The sequence below is a fragment of the Puntigrus tetrazona genome, unplaced genomic scaffold (assembly GCF_018831695.1).
Source record: "Puntigrus tetrazona isolate hp1 unplaced genomic scaffold, ASM1883169v1 S000000769, whole genome shotgun sequence".
In the NCBI taxonomy this organism is placed as follows: domain Eukaryota; kingdom Metazoa; phylum Chordata; class Actinopteri; order Cypriniformes; family Cyprinidae; genus Puntigrus; species Puntigrus tetrazona.
Window position 1 is genome coordinate 467,501 of NW_025048378.1, and position 19,482 is coordinate 486,982.

A 19,482-nucleotide genomic window follows, 5' to 3' on the forward strand; every position below is an offset into this window, starting at 1 on the left:
AACGGCAAGGAAAATTCTGTAAGGTAATGGTTTAAGAGATATAAGCTTCATTGAGCTTTAATAATTTAATTTAGATACATTTTCATTATTGTTGACAATCATTACACAATATATATATTTACAGGTCATTATGAAATATCATTATAATTTACAGGATTTTATACAAAATTGCCTGACAGATGCCTTGATTGTATGATCCAGATCCTTCACGTATTGTTAGTGAACTGAAGTGACAGTTAGCATAAATTTCAGAGTAGCAACGATCGGCTTCTCGCTCAAATTCAACTGGTGCGCTTTGAGGCCTTTGAAAAAAGTTTTCGGATCCTTCCGCCCGATTATTACGAAGCAAGAATTTATTTTTTCTCATCAACCAAAGTCTTCGACATTAAGAAATCTAATACACCAAAAAATACGTTTAAATAATGAACCATAACATTAACATCTGATATTATAACTATTGAATCAGAAAGTTTCTTTTTTTGTCTTTTTTCTTTTTTAACCATGATGTAATATCAGCTACTAGTTTTCAACTTATATCTATCGATAGTGTTAATGGTTTACAGATATATTGCGTCTTTCTTCGTTGAGGTTCGCTCGCCTCGTCCGATCTCGAGACACTCGAGAGAGAGATGTTAAACAGCCGGTAACCCTCAGCGGCTCACCGCACAAAGTTTATACAGTGTAGAGATGAGGACTGTTTAGCATTTACACGGCCTAGGTGCTGTAGACACAGCCGGAGCGGACAGAGAGTCCATCCACCAGGGTAATGGTCCATGTCAGTCCGTCCCTGTCCATGGGATACATATACGTCCTTCATCGTGGCCCAGCCTGTTCACATATCCCCTGCATCACATAAAACCTTTGTTTTAATAGGGCTGAGTTTCCTTTTTGGCCCGACATCAAAAAAATCGCTAAAAAAAAAAGAAAAAGAAAAAAAAAAGCAATAGTAAAAGGACCTGTTGTGAAAATACCCTGTATGGCTTCCTGACAGAGTCTTTGCATTGCATCCTGCAAACTCATTGGAAAGAACAGAAGAAGCGTCAAATGAAAATGCATTGTGCTCCAGCTCTCTGCAAGAGATAAAGAAAACAAACCAAAGCATGCTTTTTAAAAGAGATCTGATATACAGCTTAACTATAGGAAAATAGACTTTCACGACCGACTCCTTGTGTAAAGCTTTCTCGGATGCAGTTGGCTACGAAGTAAACATATACTAACCCAAAAAACAAATCCTTAAAATATATGCAAAGACAAGCATAAATATTTGATCCACAGAGTAATCTACATATGACAAATAGAAGTGGTATATTGAAACTCTGGAACAAGCCCTGTACTGCGTGTTTTTTTTTTGTTTGTTTTTTTGTTTTGTTTTTTACCTCCGGTTGTGTGTCTTTTACGAACGGAAAAAACGAAATCCTGATTTTCTCTTTTTTTTTTAAACTCTGACCGTCTTTCCTCAGTCTTTCCGCTATATGTTTGAAATAAATCAGCAAAAGGTGTATTGTTTTATTCTCTTTTTTTTAAACTCTTCCTTGTTTTCTGGTTTGGTCCGTTTCCGCGCCCCGGATCCTTTTAATGCACGTAGTAAAGCCAGTAAACTATGTTGAAGAAGGAAAACACGGTGGGGAAGATCATCCTCGACCACTTGTCGATGGAGTTGACGTCGGACAGGTCCGGGATGTTGACCTTGAGCTGGGAAGCCCGTCTCCTGAGCCGGCTCTTCTTCTGGGTGGCGTGGCGCTCCAGAGCGCTGTGGCCATAGTTTTGCCGAGCCATGGCCGGCCGGCGGTACTGAAGGGTGGAGCTGTCGTAGGCTAGCATGGTGCTACGCGGGTCACCCAGACCCCGGGACAGATCAGACGGACCCATTTCGTTCTTCATCTCAACCGTGGTCAGCCGGATATCATCGGGGGTCATCTGGAGAGAGAAAAAACATTGTAGGATCAGGTGCATTTAAGTCACCGAACGGTGCATCATTGAAGAGCCCTCTATACAGGCTAATGCTGTTTTTGCATACGTTGAAATGATGCGCAATGATGGATTTCATGAGCTAGATGCCGAAAAAGAGGTGGACTGTCCCTTTAAAACCATGATGAATGCAGTACAACCACGGCGATAGTTACACTGCACTCATAGTAAGCTGTGGAGTAAAAGCATTCCAGGCAATAATATCCAGGATTATTTCCGAATTTCAACCATGGCATGGTTAAAATTCTGTCTGCGTGTAAATCAGCCAAATAAATGCAAATTAAAAAACATGAAGGCAGAAGTCTAGATCAACGGTGAGGAGTCAGGTTGCAGAGATGAAGGTAAGGAAAGGCCGGGGCGGGAAGGAAAGCATTCACTCGCTTTCACTTTCCACAATAACCGTGCTTGCTTATATATATATATATTTTTTTTTTTCGCTTTAAGCATTATTATATCTTAGGCTGCTTAATAATCATCAAAAATGTCCTATGTAAACATTGCTAATGCAGTTTTCTGAATGCTAATGCTACTGTAACAAAGCAACAAATGTTGCATCTGGATCAGTGTATTCATGTATATATATATATATATATATATATATATATATATATATATATATATATATATATATATATATATAAATGCTGTTTTAAATCAAGACTAGCTAATATTTAACCAGACTAAATGTTACTTCCCCATTTGATTTGTTTGTACTTTGAACATTCTGTAAGCTAAATATTGTGTATCAGACGTTTAATAAATCACATGCTTTAAATGTAATTATATACATTTATCTGCATTTTATTGACAGTCAGCCACTTGGCTTTTATGTAGACAATAATCTTGGCCGTTAAAATTTTACAGACCTTAATTTATGTTTATAAGTAATTATCAAATTCAGCTCTCTGAATGTCCCAAAGTGAAGTCCCGTTCACACCAAGGATGATTACTGTAAAGATATCTACCGTACAATAATAATTTGCTTAGTGTCCACAGCAGTGCATGGTGACATCTGTTTATAATGATATATGAAAAATTATATTGTTATATATTTAAAGCGGGATGGATTCTGATTGGCTGCCGATGCTTCTGCAGCGTTGAGGAAAGCTACTTTTAAAAGTACAATATTGAATTATTCCATTAAAAAAGTAACAAATTGCATTACTTAGTTGCTTCTATGGAAAGTGATGTATTATGTTACTTTTATGTTACATTTGGGGTTTTTTAATAACAAAAAATCTTTGGAAATTGAATAAAAAAAAAACCCAACTCAGATATTTCAATGTAACTTTAAAAGTAACACAAACTCCATCAGAAAAGTAACAAATTGAGTAACTTAGTTACTTCTATGGAAAGTGATGCATTACGTTACTTTTATGTTACATTTTGTCACCTGGGTTGGTTTTGATTATTAGTTTTTTGATAACAAAAAAATCGAAAAACATTGTGTTTGGAAACTGAATTTTAAAAAGTAACTTTAAAAGTTGCAGTATTGAATTACTCCATTAAAAACGTAACAAAATTCGTTACTTAATTACTTCCATGGAAAGTGATGTGTTATGTTACTTTTGTGTTACTTTTTTTATCTGGGCTCGGTACGGTTATTTGTTTTTTGATAACAAAAAATCCAAAAGGTTTTGGGTTTGGCAACTGAGTTTAAAAAAGTTACTCAAATGTTTCTTTGTAACTTTAAAAGTAACACATACTCTATTAGAAAAGTAACAAACTGCATTACTTAGTTGCTTTTATGGAAAGTGATGCATTACGTTACTTTTACGTTTCATTTTGGCACCTGGGCTGGGCATGGTTATTAGTTTTTTAATAACAAAAAATCCAAAAGTTACGTGTTTGGCAACTTAATTTGAAAAAGTAACTAAAAATGTAATCTGATTAGGCTAATCATGTTACTTGTAATGCGTTACCCCAACGCTTTTCTTCTGTGTTGTTATCGTAATAGCATGGACTGCCCAGTATCCTCACCGAATTGTAATTATTTCTCTAAGTCATCTTCCGTGGTGTGAACGGTATTTTAAAGTAATAAGCATCCACTGCACAAAACGCTACGCTCGGGCGATCAAACAGGAATGAGCGACTGGGAAAAAGGCTCGGGTGCAAACGGTAACTGAAAAAAGGGCAGGACAACGTAATGGTGGAAATGATGATGGCTACCATCATTACTCTAAAGGAAGACAAAGAAATCATAAGAACCAAACAGAAAGAGCTTGGGTGTGTTTACTTCTGGTTGGTTATCGATGCAGAGCCATTGCATTTTTTTTGTACCATTCAGTACCTTAAGTCTTTGATCGCCTAGTCCTAATGCTGCATCCTCCGCAAAGATCGGATCCCACATCGAGTCATACCCGTCAATTTCCCTCTGTTTCATTCTGGCATAGAGAGCATCGTCTCTCTGAACTACACTTCCCACCAACCACTGCAAGCATACAAAATCAGCACAGTTACAGAGGTCGGCCGCACTCAGAGAGAGACACAACTCTTTCAGTGAGATTAGAAGGAAAGCCCTAGAGGCTCGGCCAGGCGGGCTGCGTCCGAGTGTCTGTTGTTTACAGCTAACAAAAGTCTGCGCCCATCTCCCGGATATTTCATCACATGTTTCTGAGGGTAAAAGCCCATTAGGTTGCGGCTGGTGAACAAGCTTATGCCAGTGGAAAAAATACAGCTATACATCCGGTGCTTTAACAATCTGACCCTGAAAGGACACAACATATTACCTCAGAGAACCAGCGACCACCTACTGACCAGAGGCCTTTGTCAACAAACCCTAAAGACACGCGAGGTGTGTGTGAGAGTGTGTGCGTGGAAAGCTCGGCAGTACCTTGTTGGGGTCGGGCCTGAGTTTCTCGTTGTTGGCCGTGGCGGCTTTTTCCGCCGCTTTCTTCTGCCGCTGAGGTCCTCTCCCGAAGAAGATGTAATTGACGAAGGCGTACTCCAGCAGAGCCAGGAACACAAAGACAAAGCAGCCCATCAGGTACATGTCTATGGCTTTCACATAGGGAATCTTGGGAAGGGTCTCTCGCAAGTGAGTGTTAATGGTGGTCATGGTCAGCACGGTGGTGATACCTGGAGTTCAGAGAAAGCGTTCAGGCATAATTAAGCACGGCTCAAGTCAGTCGCAGCTTTATGTAACAAGAGAAGTGAGACGTAATTATCCAGCGAGCGCTGAGTAGGAGCTGCCAACCAAGCAATTACAGAGGTTATTCATGTGTCATCTTCCAACTTGAAACCATTGTGAAATCTCTGACGACAATCAGCTTGAATACAATGCGCTAATGCAAATGCGAATCGAAGCCACGCCGCTTCCAGAGACAAGCATCGAGATAAACCTGGAGATGCGCTTTTCGGTTCGAACGAAGCGCCATTTCGGGTAGCGCTCGTTTAGCGCGGACACTTTGGGAAGAGTTGCACAAAATTAAACCTTGAGCTTTGGGGCTGGTTCGCTCTTGTGCAACTCGCCTCACAAGTTGTGGTGACTCCAAATTCGCAGCTCATCAAGCAATCACACAAAACAAGCATAAAAAACAAACCCTGCATGGACTTACAGTGAAGGAGGAACCTCTTTTGCTCGCCAAGGGTCCATTTATTGAAGAAGCAGTACAGAAATATTGTGAAATATTATTACAATCGGCAATCCTATAAAAGATCTGCTTTCTATGTTAATCATTTTTAGTCCAAAATATATTTTAATGTCACTTTTTACGAGGAATGTATGATCTTTGAATAATATTAGACTGTAAATGCAAAATATTGTACTTGTAGTGTACTTACAATAGTTCCACTTTAGCACAACAAACTATACTAAGCATATTTCTGCACAATTAAAGTGCATTAAGCACATTATTATAATTGTAGCATATGAAATGAATAAAGTATATATATTTTTCACTGTCCCTTTCGATCAGTTGTATGCATCCTTGTTAAAGTATTGCTTTAAATGTGCAATAATGATGCATGTATATCATAAAGTGCCAAATCTAGTTTTTCAGTGAATTATTGCGTCTTAGCTTACCTATTAGCCATACTTCAGCTGAACAATACTTCAGCATTTCTCCCATATTCCTAAATGTTTACTTTGTTCATCATCATCCTCATCGTCTCCAGCAAACCTCAAGCAATTCGTTCTGAAGCCACACCGAGAAGCCGAGCCGTCGAGACCGTAACAGAGCTGCAGTATTTCTGTTTAAACAATACGGCAAGGTTAAGACATGTGTTTTCTTGTCACATGCCCCTCACTGCAGACAGATTCATTCTGACAAGTTCACCCAAACACAAAAGGCCCGGCTCCCTATCATCAGTGATCTATTCTCCGCCGTCTCCCCCCCAAGTATCAGCGTCAGAAGAAGCCATTTTGTCATAATGGCAGGAACATGGCCCTGGACATAAAACACGTCAGTAAAGAGCGACCGGAGGAAAGTTTGTCAGCTTAATCAGCAGTAATACATCAACGCAGATCAGCAGAGGCTACAGAGCACTCCTAATAGAGTTGAAAGGGAGGCACTGGCAGCCCTGTATTTTCACTGGAGTGAGGCAGATTTAAGACCCACTTGAGTCCAAGCATCATACAATTTCATTAGCAATTTGAGCCTCCTCTTTTGGAGCGCAGGCAGGTACTGCCCGAAGGAAAGCACAACCACAATATCTAGTTCCTCCTACGCAGCAATGAGAAGATTCATCTCACCGCTGTCTCCTCTAGAGCTTCAGACGAGACGCTTTAAAAACGTTTCAAACTGTACTCTGGTTTGAAAACGAAATAATACGAACGAGCAACCGCAGAACAGTTCCCTTCTTGGGAAACAGACGTACTAAGACTAAGTGATTTTGCCAAGACGTGCTCCTGAACCAACCTCCAGAAGACGTTTAAAGCAATCAAAGTGTCTCTATTATGGATTTTTGACAAAGTTAGCCTTCTAGCAGTGTGCGACTACGCTCTAAGTGAATGACAACATCCTGCAAAGTTTTAAGTCTGTATGAAGTCATTTTCTCTCAAAAGAAAGAGCTGACTCTGAGTGAATCCCAAGCTGTTTCATGCTGACGTCAAAATTAAACATAAGACATTGAAAGTGTTTTTTGAGCTTGCATGCGTGTCAACCTGTGGTTTGGGACTCCCAAAACCAAAACATGAATCTTTCATAACCCTTAATAGGGGCACTTTATTGTCAACTTTTTATCACGATCTCAAAGTTTAATCACAACATAGATTGATTACATTTAATAGTGTTCAGCGTCTATTTGATTGCGTGTAATTTGTAACCCATTAATAACCTACTCCTGAATATAATCTAGACACTTAATATTTTCCGTAAAGCTGCTTTGCAACGATTTGTATCATGAATATAAACTTAAACTGAACTGAATTAATATCTGTTGTTGATCCTAGATGGAAAACTGCAGAAGACTGCTTGATGACTAAGGCATAATAAACGAGACACACTTTGGACTAGTCGGATTTGGAAAGTCTTAATTCGTTGGACTCCCAGGTTTCTGAGAGCGTAGTCGACGTCTAACGATCCACCGAAACTTGTGCAAAACGCACGGAGAACGCCCAATGGCAGTGTTTATTGGTTCTGATTAATAACTATTTTCTCAGGGTTTTTAACGCAGTTTGTTGAGCCATTTTTCGAATGAATGGCATGCTGTTCTGTTATTAATTGCACGTAAACAAGACACTGCACAAATGAACTGTTACCGATCACTTCACACGTCATTCAGACCGCCTCTGTCCTTGACCAACTGAAGCGGCTGTAGAGCCCAAAGCCTACGGCTTCAATTAAAAGTCTGGCTAAGCGAGACTATTGGACTTCCAGATTGGAAACTCTTCACGTCTTATGATCATGAAGACACCTGGGGGATGTGATCGCGTTCAGGCAAATTCAATGAATCAATGAGCCGAAGCACCAGCGTTATAAGACATAACCCGTTTATCAAGTATTTGTTGAAAATCGTACACCTGCTGAATGAATGAATGCGTATATCGCTGTGATATTGTTGGCAGGAGACTCTGAACACCTGCGAAGATAGATGATGATTTCTTGCGTCGAGCAAAGGAACACGTCTTGGGTTGGAAATCTCCGAATATCCCCATTTATCTCGCTATCAATAGAATCAAAATGCATCGAAATACTAAAACGCGAAAGTTAGTTCGCATTTTTAAATTTATGCATGCATTGTCCCAATGCTTTTCTTTTATTGGCAATAACTGATTACATGTAATCTGGATTACATAAAATACTTGCTTGAGTACTCGTAATTAGATTATTTACCCTATATATCTACCATACCTCCCCCCATTTCTAAATAAACCTGCTATAAAGAGTTATTAACAATGCATGTCTGTAAAAGGTCTTTATCATATCCATTACTTATTATTAATATCGGAAGTCTTACAAACCTGTAAGACTGGCTATATATTGTCATGTTTTCACATTCACTAACATTTGTCCATGTAACGTTTAGGAAATGATTCATGCATTTCACGATACTTATAAAAAGGTATGAATGCATATCCCTTTTCTTTGATTTTGTTGTTTTGTCATGTGATAAGCACATTAGATGTCATGATATGTGCAATCCATTGTCTTCATGTCATTTGTAATCCACAGCGGACTACAATTTGCAAGTAATCCACTCAGCGGCGGTTCGTTAAACGTCTGAAAAACGTTCTGCGGTTAACATAAGCTTTAAAGTTTTATTCTACACCATCATTAAACACCATCGCACAGCCTCGCTGTTTCAAACACAGGCTTTATGCATCGACGAACAAAATGTGTATCATAAACTTTCTTTTCTTTTCTGCAATAATCCAAAAGCCAACATGAAAATCCGGGTTCTTGCAGGAGGAACCAGGGTGACCTTCAAAATCATGCCATCGCTGCAGCGCAAAAAAGGAATAATATTCCAGGACCAACACGGATGTTGATGCAGAAACACATCTTGGCATCACTCAACCTCAATCAGAGGCAAACAGAAAAGAGCCAGCAAAAATTAGCGTCCAAAGTTAGCTATTTTTAACATTTATTTGGCAACTTGTAGCAACGTATAATTAAGGGACTTCAACAACACTTTTTTTCATCTAAATGACACAAAAAGAGAAAACCACAGATGACCAAACTAAGTTAGCTGCTATTTGCAATTGTTCAACCTTGTTAGTAGCTTGTTCCTGTGTCGATCAGAAATATCTAGAAAAATGAACCTTTTTTCAGCACATTCAACACAATACGCAATTTAAACTGAAAAAAACTGTAAAAATCAAAACACAATACATTAACACTGCTTAAAACTGTAATCGCTCAGATTACTAACAACTAATCGTAACAATAAACTCAAATTATTATTGTAAAAAAATAGTTAGGGTAATTATTCAATAATTCAATGTTGTATTTAAAAATAGTTATTTATATTTTAATATTATATTATGCATCTATATTTTTATATTATTATTATTATTATTATAATTCAAAGTTGTATTTAATAAGTTATTTATATTTTAACATTATATTATGCATCTATATTTTTATATTATTATTATAATTCAAAGCTGTATTTAAAAATAGTTATTTATATTTTAATATTATATTATGCATCTATATTTTTTATATTATTATTATAATTCAAAGTTGTATTTAAAAATAGTTATTTATATTTTAACATTATATTATGCATCTATATATTTTTATATTATTATTATTATTATAATTCAAAGTTGTATTTAATAAGTTATTTATATTTTAACATTATATTATGCATCTATATTTTTATATTATTATTATAATTCAAAGTTGTATTTAATAATATTTATTTATATTTTAATATTATATTATGCATCTATATTTTTATCATGCAAACAAATATAGATGAACATATACAACATATATATTTTTTGTAGTGACACAACTTTACGTCATGATTAAGTGACACCACAACGCCATTTAGCAACGAATCAACCTTCCTGAAGCCGCACTGCCAACAATAACACGTCACATGACCAGATGTCCCACCTAAAGCCACGCGGGCAGCAGAAGCATCGTAGTTGATCCAGAAGGACACCCAGGACAGGATGGTGATCAGGATCGAGGGCATGTAGGTCTGCAGGATGAAGTAACCAATGTTCCTCTTGAGTTTGAAACTCAGAGACAGACGAGGATAAGAACCTGGCACAAAAGAGAAAAAAAAAAGGACTGTTTCGTTCATGCTCTGTGAGAACATCTTCAAAATAAAGCTGCTTCACGATGTTGAATAGTGCTTTCACATCTGAAGAACCTTTTTGTTTCATAAAAGCTTCCTTGTGGTGAAAGATGGTTCCTCGGATTGTACAAATGTAAGAAAGAGAGGATTATTTAAAGAATGTTTGACTCAGTGGTTCTTTGTGGAACCAAAAATGGTTCTTTTATGGCATCGCTGTGAAGAACCGTTTGAGCAGCTTCGTTTTTAAGAGCGTAGGGGTGACCAAAGTTTGGGGAGCGGTACAGTTTTTTAGCATTTTAAAAGAAGCATTTTCTGCTCACCGAGGCTGCTTTTATTTACATAAAATACAGTACGGTCAGATATTACTGGAATTAAAAATACTAGTTTTCTATTTTAATAAAATGTCATTTATTGCTGTGATCAAAGCTGAATTTTCAGCATCATGACCTTCAGAAAATACTCTGATTTGACATTTTGCATGATTGAAAACGGTTGTGCTGCTTCATATTTTTGTGATGCATAACATTTCGAGTTTCTCTGATAAGTGGAAAATTCATTCATTTTTTTACCTGTCACTTTTTATCAATGCATTGCATCTTTTTATCAATTTAATGCAATACAGCATAATTTCCTCTTTTTTTTTTTTTTACCCGGACTGACCATTATACCTATATAAACCGTTGTTTGTAGCATTAGTCTTGCAGAATGCTGAGCGTTCAATGCACTGGTCCACCTCAGATATATATTTGGTGTCAGTAATAAGCAGCGTGTCTGAGAGCGTGGGTAGAGTCAGACAGCCAGACTGCGTGACTTTATCTGTTCCTGAAAGGCAGACCAGTGATGATAATAAGACTGGAGAAAAACAAATTATGTGCACTTACTCACATGCTTACTCATCGCATGCATCGCTTCAAGGTTTAGCGAAAGGACACTGTAACTATATATGCATCCAATAATGTCTGCAGCGTTTCAGATTGTGATGTTTTTGTGGATAAACTGTAGAGATCATAACAGACCGGGCCGTATCGCGGTACGCCAGCTTCACGTAACAGATATTAACGTGAAACCTTTGAATGTAGTTCAGATGATAGTAAATGTAATCAGATTCCAAAAACGGAGTACTTCTATTTATGATTAGTCATGATTATTTGTGACATTTAAAACATTTTAGTAATAAATAGACAAAAATGTACATAGAAATACATTTATGTATGCATGCATAACACATAAAGCTAAAAATAACAAAACAAACTGAAAATGATGCAAACGTGGGTTGTAACAGGGTTGAAAATATCACTCAAATGACAAATTCCATCTCTAATAACACATCAGTCAATAGCTAATTGAGACAGAAGGTTTTTGTTGTCGTTATTGTTATATTTGCCCAATATTAAAGCTAAATATTTATTCAATGTTCCTTTTTGTCCTACAGTATATTGGGTAACAGGGTTGAAGGTCTAGGCAGAAATATGCATTCGACAAGAAAAAACTAATAAGAACAAATAAATGTGTTTTTTCTTGTCGATTGCATGTTTCTGCCTCGATCTTCAACCCTGTTACCCAATATACTTTAGGACAAAAAGAAACATTGAGTAAATATTTATGTGAAAAATGTTTTCATTTAAATAAATATAAAATATTCAAATTATGTTACTTTGATCATGCAACAGCCAGTGTTATTTTAGTATCACTGAAACGTTATTATAGTTTTTAATATATTATATTTTGAATCTGTCTTTATTTGTATATTTGAGTACTAGTAGTGCTGTCGAATGATTATTCACGATTAATCGCATAAAAGTTTTTGTTTACATAATATATGTGTTATATAAACACTCACATACGGTATATATGTTACAGTATAACATATTTACAAGGATTTACATGTCTATATTTATATTCATATATTATACATAAATACATTTAATATATAAACATAGCATGTTTTTCGTAAATATATACATGCATGTGTCTGTATTTATATCTATATAATAAATATACACAGTACACATACATATACTATGTAAGCTAAAACATTTATTTAAAATGCAATTAATCACGATTAGACGGCACTAATTTACATGTAATTAGATTATATTACATTTTAAAATCATTTTTTATCCATTACATGATTACATATTATTCACTAAGTGCAATAAATAACTATTTCCAAGCCAACCGCTTGTATAAATACAATACAATGAAAAATGATTGTCAGAGTTTATTAAACAATGTTAAGGTAAGTGGTTGCAATCCATTCATTTTAGCTACACTGAAATAAATTTAGTTGACTTCCAACAAAATTTGCTTACTTAAATGTGGAAAATTACCTTAAAAAAGTAGTAACTTTTGCCACCTGTACCTCTTTTATCTAATATATTTACTACATATAGATTTTATTTAATATAAAGTAATACATTTGCATCTTCATGGTCCTCCGATGTTAGTTAATGGTCAGATGCAAATAAATATTTGATCATTTTTTTTGTACTTATTAAAATCTTGCCTGTTATTTTAAAAAGATTTATTTTAATTTTACTAATTTATTCATCTTTCTGAGCCTACACCGACCCGCGCTTTCCAATTTGGGAAACCTTACAGTAATGTAATATTTAATGCACTTGTTACTACTAACAATAAACAGAATGTATTTTTTATTTCAATATGGTCGTATTTCATAAATGAGCAATCAAAAAGCAGTCTGATTATATTACCTAAAATGTTTAATGTAATGCATTACAAAACTAACTACAATTTTTGGCGGATTGTAACACATTGCATTTTGCAATTTACTCTTGAATAATACAATTCTGCGGTTTGTGGGCTTCAAGTTTCATTTGTAAAATATTTTTTCCATTAGATAATATGTAGCGTGATCATGCAAAACTCATCCAGTGATATAATATTCTGGTCTTAACGCCCACCGCGAGATCAAACATTACTTCTGACTCACGCTCCCAACTGTACATCACACACAGAGGAGAATGAACCCCACCTGTGGAGAAAACCACGTTCTTGGAGATGAGCTTGTAGTCCACGATGGAGAACTGCGGCAGCTCGATCCTCTCCACCCCAGAAACAGCCCCGTCTCCTCCTCGCCAGTAAAACTCGATATCATCTGTGGTGTAGCCGTCTGCAGGAACCAAACGCACGCGAGTTATTATAACACGCTGTCGAATATCCGACTCACCGGAGCTTCTGCTATAGCTAACGTAAAAAAGGAGCCTGGATGAAGACTCTTTAGTAGCAGGAATCAGTTCAAACCGAACAAAAATACTCCAAAAACGCAAAAGTGGTTTCGTTTGCCTTACTTAGATACCCACGTGTCTAGTTATGCTTCATTTATGCCATTGCCACTGTTGGCTGTCATGTGGATCATTCATATTTTTACTGATTTAATATTTTGTTAATCTCATCGCAACTTGTTTAATACATTTGTCTATCAGCATAAATGTATGCCTTTAGTTTTAAGTTTTAACCCATGTTATGTAGAAGGCCTCGAAAATCAACTAAATTCAAATAAAAAGGACTGTTAAAAAGATTAGCTAAATACTAAGAAACGTTCGGTTGCTCTGACAGATCTTTAAACACTGACTTTTATTCATTAGTTGAACTGAACTTTTTTTTCAACCAAGGAACAGCGTTAATCATCATCCTCAGGAGCTCCATTTTAATACTGTATGTTAATTAATAAATATTAAATATTACAAGAAATTAGTTTTCTATCAATTTAACACAAGGTTAGGTTTGTTTTCAACCCCGTTACCGCTATTTGTGACATTTAAAACATTTTGGTAATAAATTACATATAAATACATTTATGTATAAAGTTAAAAATAACACAACAAACTAAAAATGATGCAAACGTGGGTAACAGGGTTGGAAATATTACAAATTCCATCTCTAAAATTCACATCAGTAAAAAGCTAGATGAGACCAAACGTTTTTTGTTGTAGTTGTTGTTATATTTCCCCAAAATGAAAGATAAATATTTATTCAATGTTCACACACACACATACAGTGCATATGTATATGTATATAGTATACTTATTATAACTGCCCTTATAAGTAAATATGTCCTCAATATTTACATTGCTTTGCATACTTAGATGAACTGAACCTTTTTTTTCAACCAAGGAACAGCGTTAATCATCATCCTCAGGAGACCAATTTCAATACTGTATGTTAATTAATAAATATTAAATATGACAAGAAATTAGTTTTCTATTAATTTAACACAAGGTTAGGTTTTTTTTCAACCCCGTTACCGCTATTTGTGACATTTAAAACATTTTGGTAATAAATATACAAAAATTTGCATAGAAATACATTTATGTATAAAGTTAAAAATAACAAAACAAACTAAAAATGATGCAAACGTGGGTAACAGGGTTGGAAATATTACAAATTCCATCTCTAATATCACATCAGTCAATAGCTAGATGAGACCTAAAGGTTTTTTTTTTTTTTGTAATTATTGTTACATTTCCACGAAATGAAAGATAAATAGTTATTCAATGTTTTTATTTTCCTACAGTATATTGGGTAACAGGGTTGAAGATCGAGGCAGAAACATGCAAACATTTAGTAGTTAAAACAACACACACACACATACATATGTATATGTATATAGTACACTTATTATAACTGCACTTATAAGTAAATATTTTCTCAATATTTAGATTTCTTTGCACACTCAGATAGTTGCTGCATCCTATCAAACAATTCATCAAAGGTAAAATGATTAATTCAGCTTTCGGATGACAACCCATTTGTAACAGTGAAAACGTAAACGTTTTATAAAGTGGTTTTGTGCTCCAGGGTCGCATCTTCTAACAAATCCAAACAAACAAAGCTAAAAAAAAGAGCGTGGGATTGGTGTTTTCAGTACTTTACATAAACCACCGGGCTACCGAATTGCATCGTATTCATGGAAAGTGCAGTGTAAATATTGCCGGTGACATTTAGATTTGAAAACAAGCGATCATTAAATGATGTAAGGGGACAGCTGGTTATGAAACAGGAGGGATCTGTGAGTGTTTCGCTTGTTCTTGGTCCTCGCCGAGGTTCCTTCTCCGTCTGCACCAGTTTGTCTGCGTGCAACTTATAATGAGAACCAGTGACCTATTTAGTGTTTTGAATAATTAACCACGAGCTTCTGATTTCTTCATATTCAAGGGAGTTATCTCTGCATGACTTAGCAACCAGGTACAGACTTAAAAAAGCCAGCAAAGCTGTAGGCCTTATAAAGCATTAATGCAGCTACAAAGATAACAAACACGGCTTTTTCCTTCGGTTTAATGGGCCAGAGAGCAACGTGATGTAAATACGACGAGCGCCCGGGCCATGTGTCTCGCTAGCGCCGTGTTCGCCCCGCTGTCTGAAAAGGCTTTTAAATGGCGAGAGACCAAAGCGAGAAAAGCCGAGGACTCCAGAGAGAAAAGCTGCTGGACTGGGAAGGACTGGTGTTTCGCTTTCCATTAAATCTATTATCTCTGCGCCACCGAGTCTGATTCTGTCAATTGACTGGCTGATTACTGTCAACAGATCACATCACTTTACTCCATTATTCCCCCCGGGCCTCGACGGAGACCAGAGAAGGAGGTGAGCGACTCCGGCTTCGAGAACCGCGGCCATTAAAAATGCATCCGGAACGGAGTTGATCAGGGATGAGGAGGCTCTAGCTTGCGTCTCATTAGCTCTTCTGCACAGATACGCAGACCAGAAATATGGGAAAACACGCAAATTGTGAGCGGGAACGGGTACAGGCACGGGACGAGAAACGTGAGGGAAAACGAGAGCGAGAGGAAACACGGGTTGCCAGGTGCACACCGTTCGGATTACATTTAAACGGGATTTTTTACAAATACGTCGCATTTCTCATCAGCGACATATGAGACACTTTCAGAAACATTTATGGGTATTAATGAGCAATGTTTGAAATTATACCTTATTATACCTATGTATTCTATACTTTAAAAAATTACATATTGTGTTGGACAGTATATATATATATATTTGAAGCTGTGAATAAAAAAATGGTCCAAAAATTTATGTTTTGATTCATAAAATTTTTCTTTCATTTCAAAATAAGTTTAAAGCAGCATCCTGTGGAGCATGTGGCCCAGTGTTGCCAAGTTTGTAGTTTTCCCACAGATTTGAGCTACTATTATACAGATTGTTGCAGATCGTTATTTGTTTTGTTTTGGTTTTTAATGAGATTATGGAGACATTTTTGATAGTCAAGTTTTCCCCAGAACCTGACTGAGCTCATCTTTACTTTGGAGGTGCAGCTGGGCCGGTTTTGTTGCACAGACCTGGCAACCCTGATGTGGGCAATCAGATTTAAACGTACACTTAGGAAAGAAAAAAAAAAAAAAAGAGAAATATTTCTTAAATTCAGATTGTTGCGACAGTATAGTATTTCTTAACATTTTACATTTTAATTTTAGATACATTTCGTAGTTTTTGTACAATTTTATTAGGTTTATTAGTAATTTATTTATTATTTATTAGACCTATTAGTTGTCTATATACTTTTATTTTAATTTTAGTTATTTATTAATTGCATCAAAAAAAAAAATATATATATATATATATATATATATATATATATATATATATATATATATATATATATATATATATATATATATATATATATATATATATATATATATATATATATATATATATATATATATATATATATATATATATATATATATATATATATATATATATATATATATATATATATATATATATATATATATATATATATATATATATATATATATATATATATATATATAAACACACAAAAACACATGCATGTATATATTTTGAAAATAGTTACATGTATATATTTATATGTAATTTACAGTATATAAAAATCTATTTAATATGTAAACATAACATTTCTCTTATATATTCCCTTTATATATATACACATAATAAATAGACATGCTACACAGACACATATGACGTAAACGAACGCTTTTATTTTGGATGCGATTAAGCACTAGTTGTATTTTAATACGGCAAGTTAGAAACGCTGCTTTAGCAACTCTGACGAAATAAAAGAAGTCGCGCTTTCGAGCACAACGCCGTTACGCTTGAGCCTAAGAAGGGAAAGGAGGCAGAAACGGAGGTGTGGAGCGAGAGAAGGAGGCAGAAGGAGAAGCTGAAGGAGTCAGGCCTGACCCTGAGTGTTTCTGTGCTGCTTAATGCTTCTGGCAACTTAATGATCAAACGGAGCAGGCTGCGCCGGAGCATCACATCACAGCGCTGTAATCCAGCTCTCCAGGGACCCAGATAAAACACTGAGAAGACCTCGCATTCTTCTCCTGTGTCTTTCATTTTTTATTACAAGAAAAATTGCGTTACACACAATTACAGGCAATAATGACAAAATAGAAAGCCCATTCATCTTGATAAAGAGGGAGATGATTAGCTTTTGTTATGGCTGTAAATGCATAATTTAGCAGTGCTGTCACGGCAGAGCTGAAAAACAGATCGTCAGACGGGTCTGGGTAACGGATAACCCGTAATCGCTCGAGCCCGTGTTTTTAACGGTTCTCCAGAACAGACTCTATTAAAGCGCCGTGGAGGGACTTTCTTGACGCACCGCCGCCGTTAATTATTCAGACGTTTACTGAACAGCCTTTCACTCACAAACACAAAACATGCACACGCATGAACTCACATTTGGGATTATTATTATTAGCGTTGTTATTATTATTAGCGTTGTTATTATTCATGCTATTATATTTATGGAACAAATAAAAAAATAAAATTTTTATGATTTAAAAAAAACTACAATAAATAAAGTAAAACAAATAATTCTCCACAATACAGTAAATAATAGCAATAGTAATAATAATAACAACATTAATACTAATTATGGTTATCATAATAAAAAAAAAAATAATAATATTATTATATATATACTACTATTATATATATATATATATATATATATATATATATATATATATATATATATATATATATATATATAAAATTTTTAATATATATTTTATATATATAATAACATTAATACTATTTATGGTTATCATAATAAAAACTAAAATAATAATATATATTATTATATATACTATATATATATATATACTATATATATATATATATACTATATATATATAAAAATATATATATATATAAAGTTACTATTTTTAGCCCATATTTTATTGTTTTTAATAATATTTTCAATATTATGTTTTAATAAAACAAAACAAAAAAAACATTATTAATCATTATTATTATTATTGTTAATACTATCATATAGCATACATATCAAAATATTTAAAAGAGCAAATATATAACACCACTAGTAATAATAATAATATTAGATATTTCTTAATATTAGATACTACTTAAAATGATTGTTATCATTACAAATTACACATGACATATTTTATGTTAATAATAATAATAATAATAATAATTAAATAATAATAATTAAATAATGTTATGCTTTTATAAAATGTTAATAAAATAAAATACAATTTTAATAGAATAGATGAAATGAAATTAAACATAAAAAAGAGTATAAATATCTGCTGATAGAGAAGACTCACAGCTCTCGATCTCCAGCGTACAGTTCTGCTCGTCCAGCGGGTATCTCCTCAGGTCCATCATGCAGGCGGCGGTGGTGGTGATCCTGAACACAGACACAGGCCTCGCTGTCACATCTTTAGACTCGATCCTGTCGCCGAACACATACACCTTAATGAGCGAGGATTAATTCTGATCTCGAGTGGACTGTCTGACCCAACAGCAGCAGAGATGCAGAAATTTAACAGATGCCTCCCTAATAATCTTTTTCTGACACTCAAATGACACTCAAATTTTTTTAAAATAAATAAATATTATATATATATATATATATATATATATATATATATATATATATATATATATATATATATATATATATTTTTTAAAATAAATAATTATATATATAATAAATAATTATATATATATATAATAAATAATATATATATATATATATATATATATATATATATATATATATATATTTATTTATTTATTTATTTTTATTTTTTTAGTAGACTCCTATGCTCAAAATTCAGTAAAGATAATTAAAATTGGTAAATATTATTTAAAATGTGTTAATATCTAGTAAACTGTAATTTATTGTCAGCATCATCACTCCAGTTTTCAGTGTCACGTTTAATTTTATTTGTATGTAAACACCCTGAATTAAAAATAACGTCAACATAAGAAAGCATTATAAATACAAACAATTTTAATATTTTAATAAACCATTTT

General features: G+C 34.5%; 1 protein-coding gene across 2 annotated transcripts in view; it reads right to left on the minus strand.

Moving 5' to 3' along the window:
- Positions 1-30: 30 nt before the first annotated feature.
- Positions 31-19,482, minus strand: part of gabrb2a (gamma-aminobutyric acid type A receptor subunit beta2a) — a 42,218-nt gene continuing 22,766 nt past the window's right edge. Inside the window, exons 5-10 of one of the 2 annotated variants that reach the window (XM_043233245.1) lie at positions 18,768-18,850; positions 13,160-13,297; positions 9,978-10,130; positions 4,802-5,046; positions 4,259-4,399; positions 31-1,917 (exon numbers count right to left, since the gene is read on the minus strand). In XM_043233245.1, the coding sequence (XP_043089180.1) occupies positions 1,573-1,917; positions 4,259-4,399; positions 4,802-5,046; positions 9,978-10,130; positions 13,160-13,297; positions 18,768-18,850 (1,105 nt within the window). In that variant the 3' untranslated portion in view covers positions 31-1,572. The remainder of the gene's footprint in view (positions 1,918-4,258; positions 4,400-4,801; positions 5,047-9,977; positions 10,131-13,159; positions 13,298-18,767; positions 18,851-19,482) is intronic. The other variant, XM_043233247.1, reaches the window with a different exon arrangement.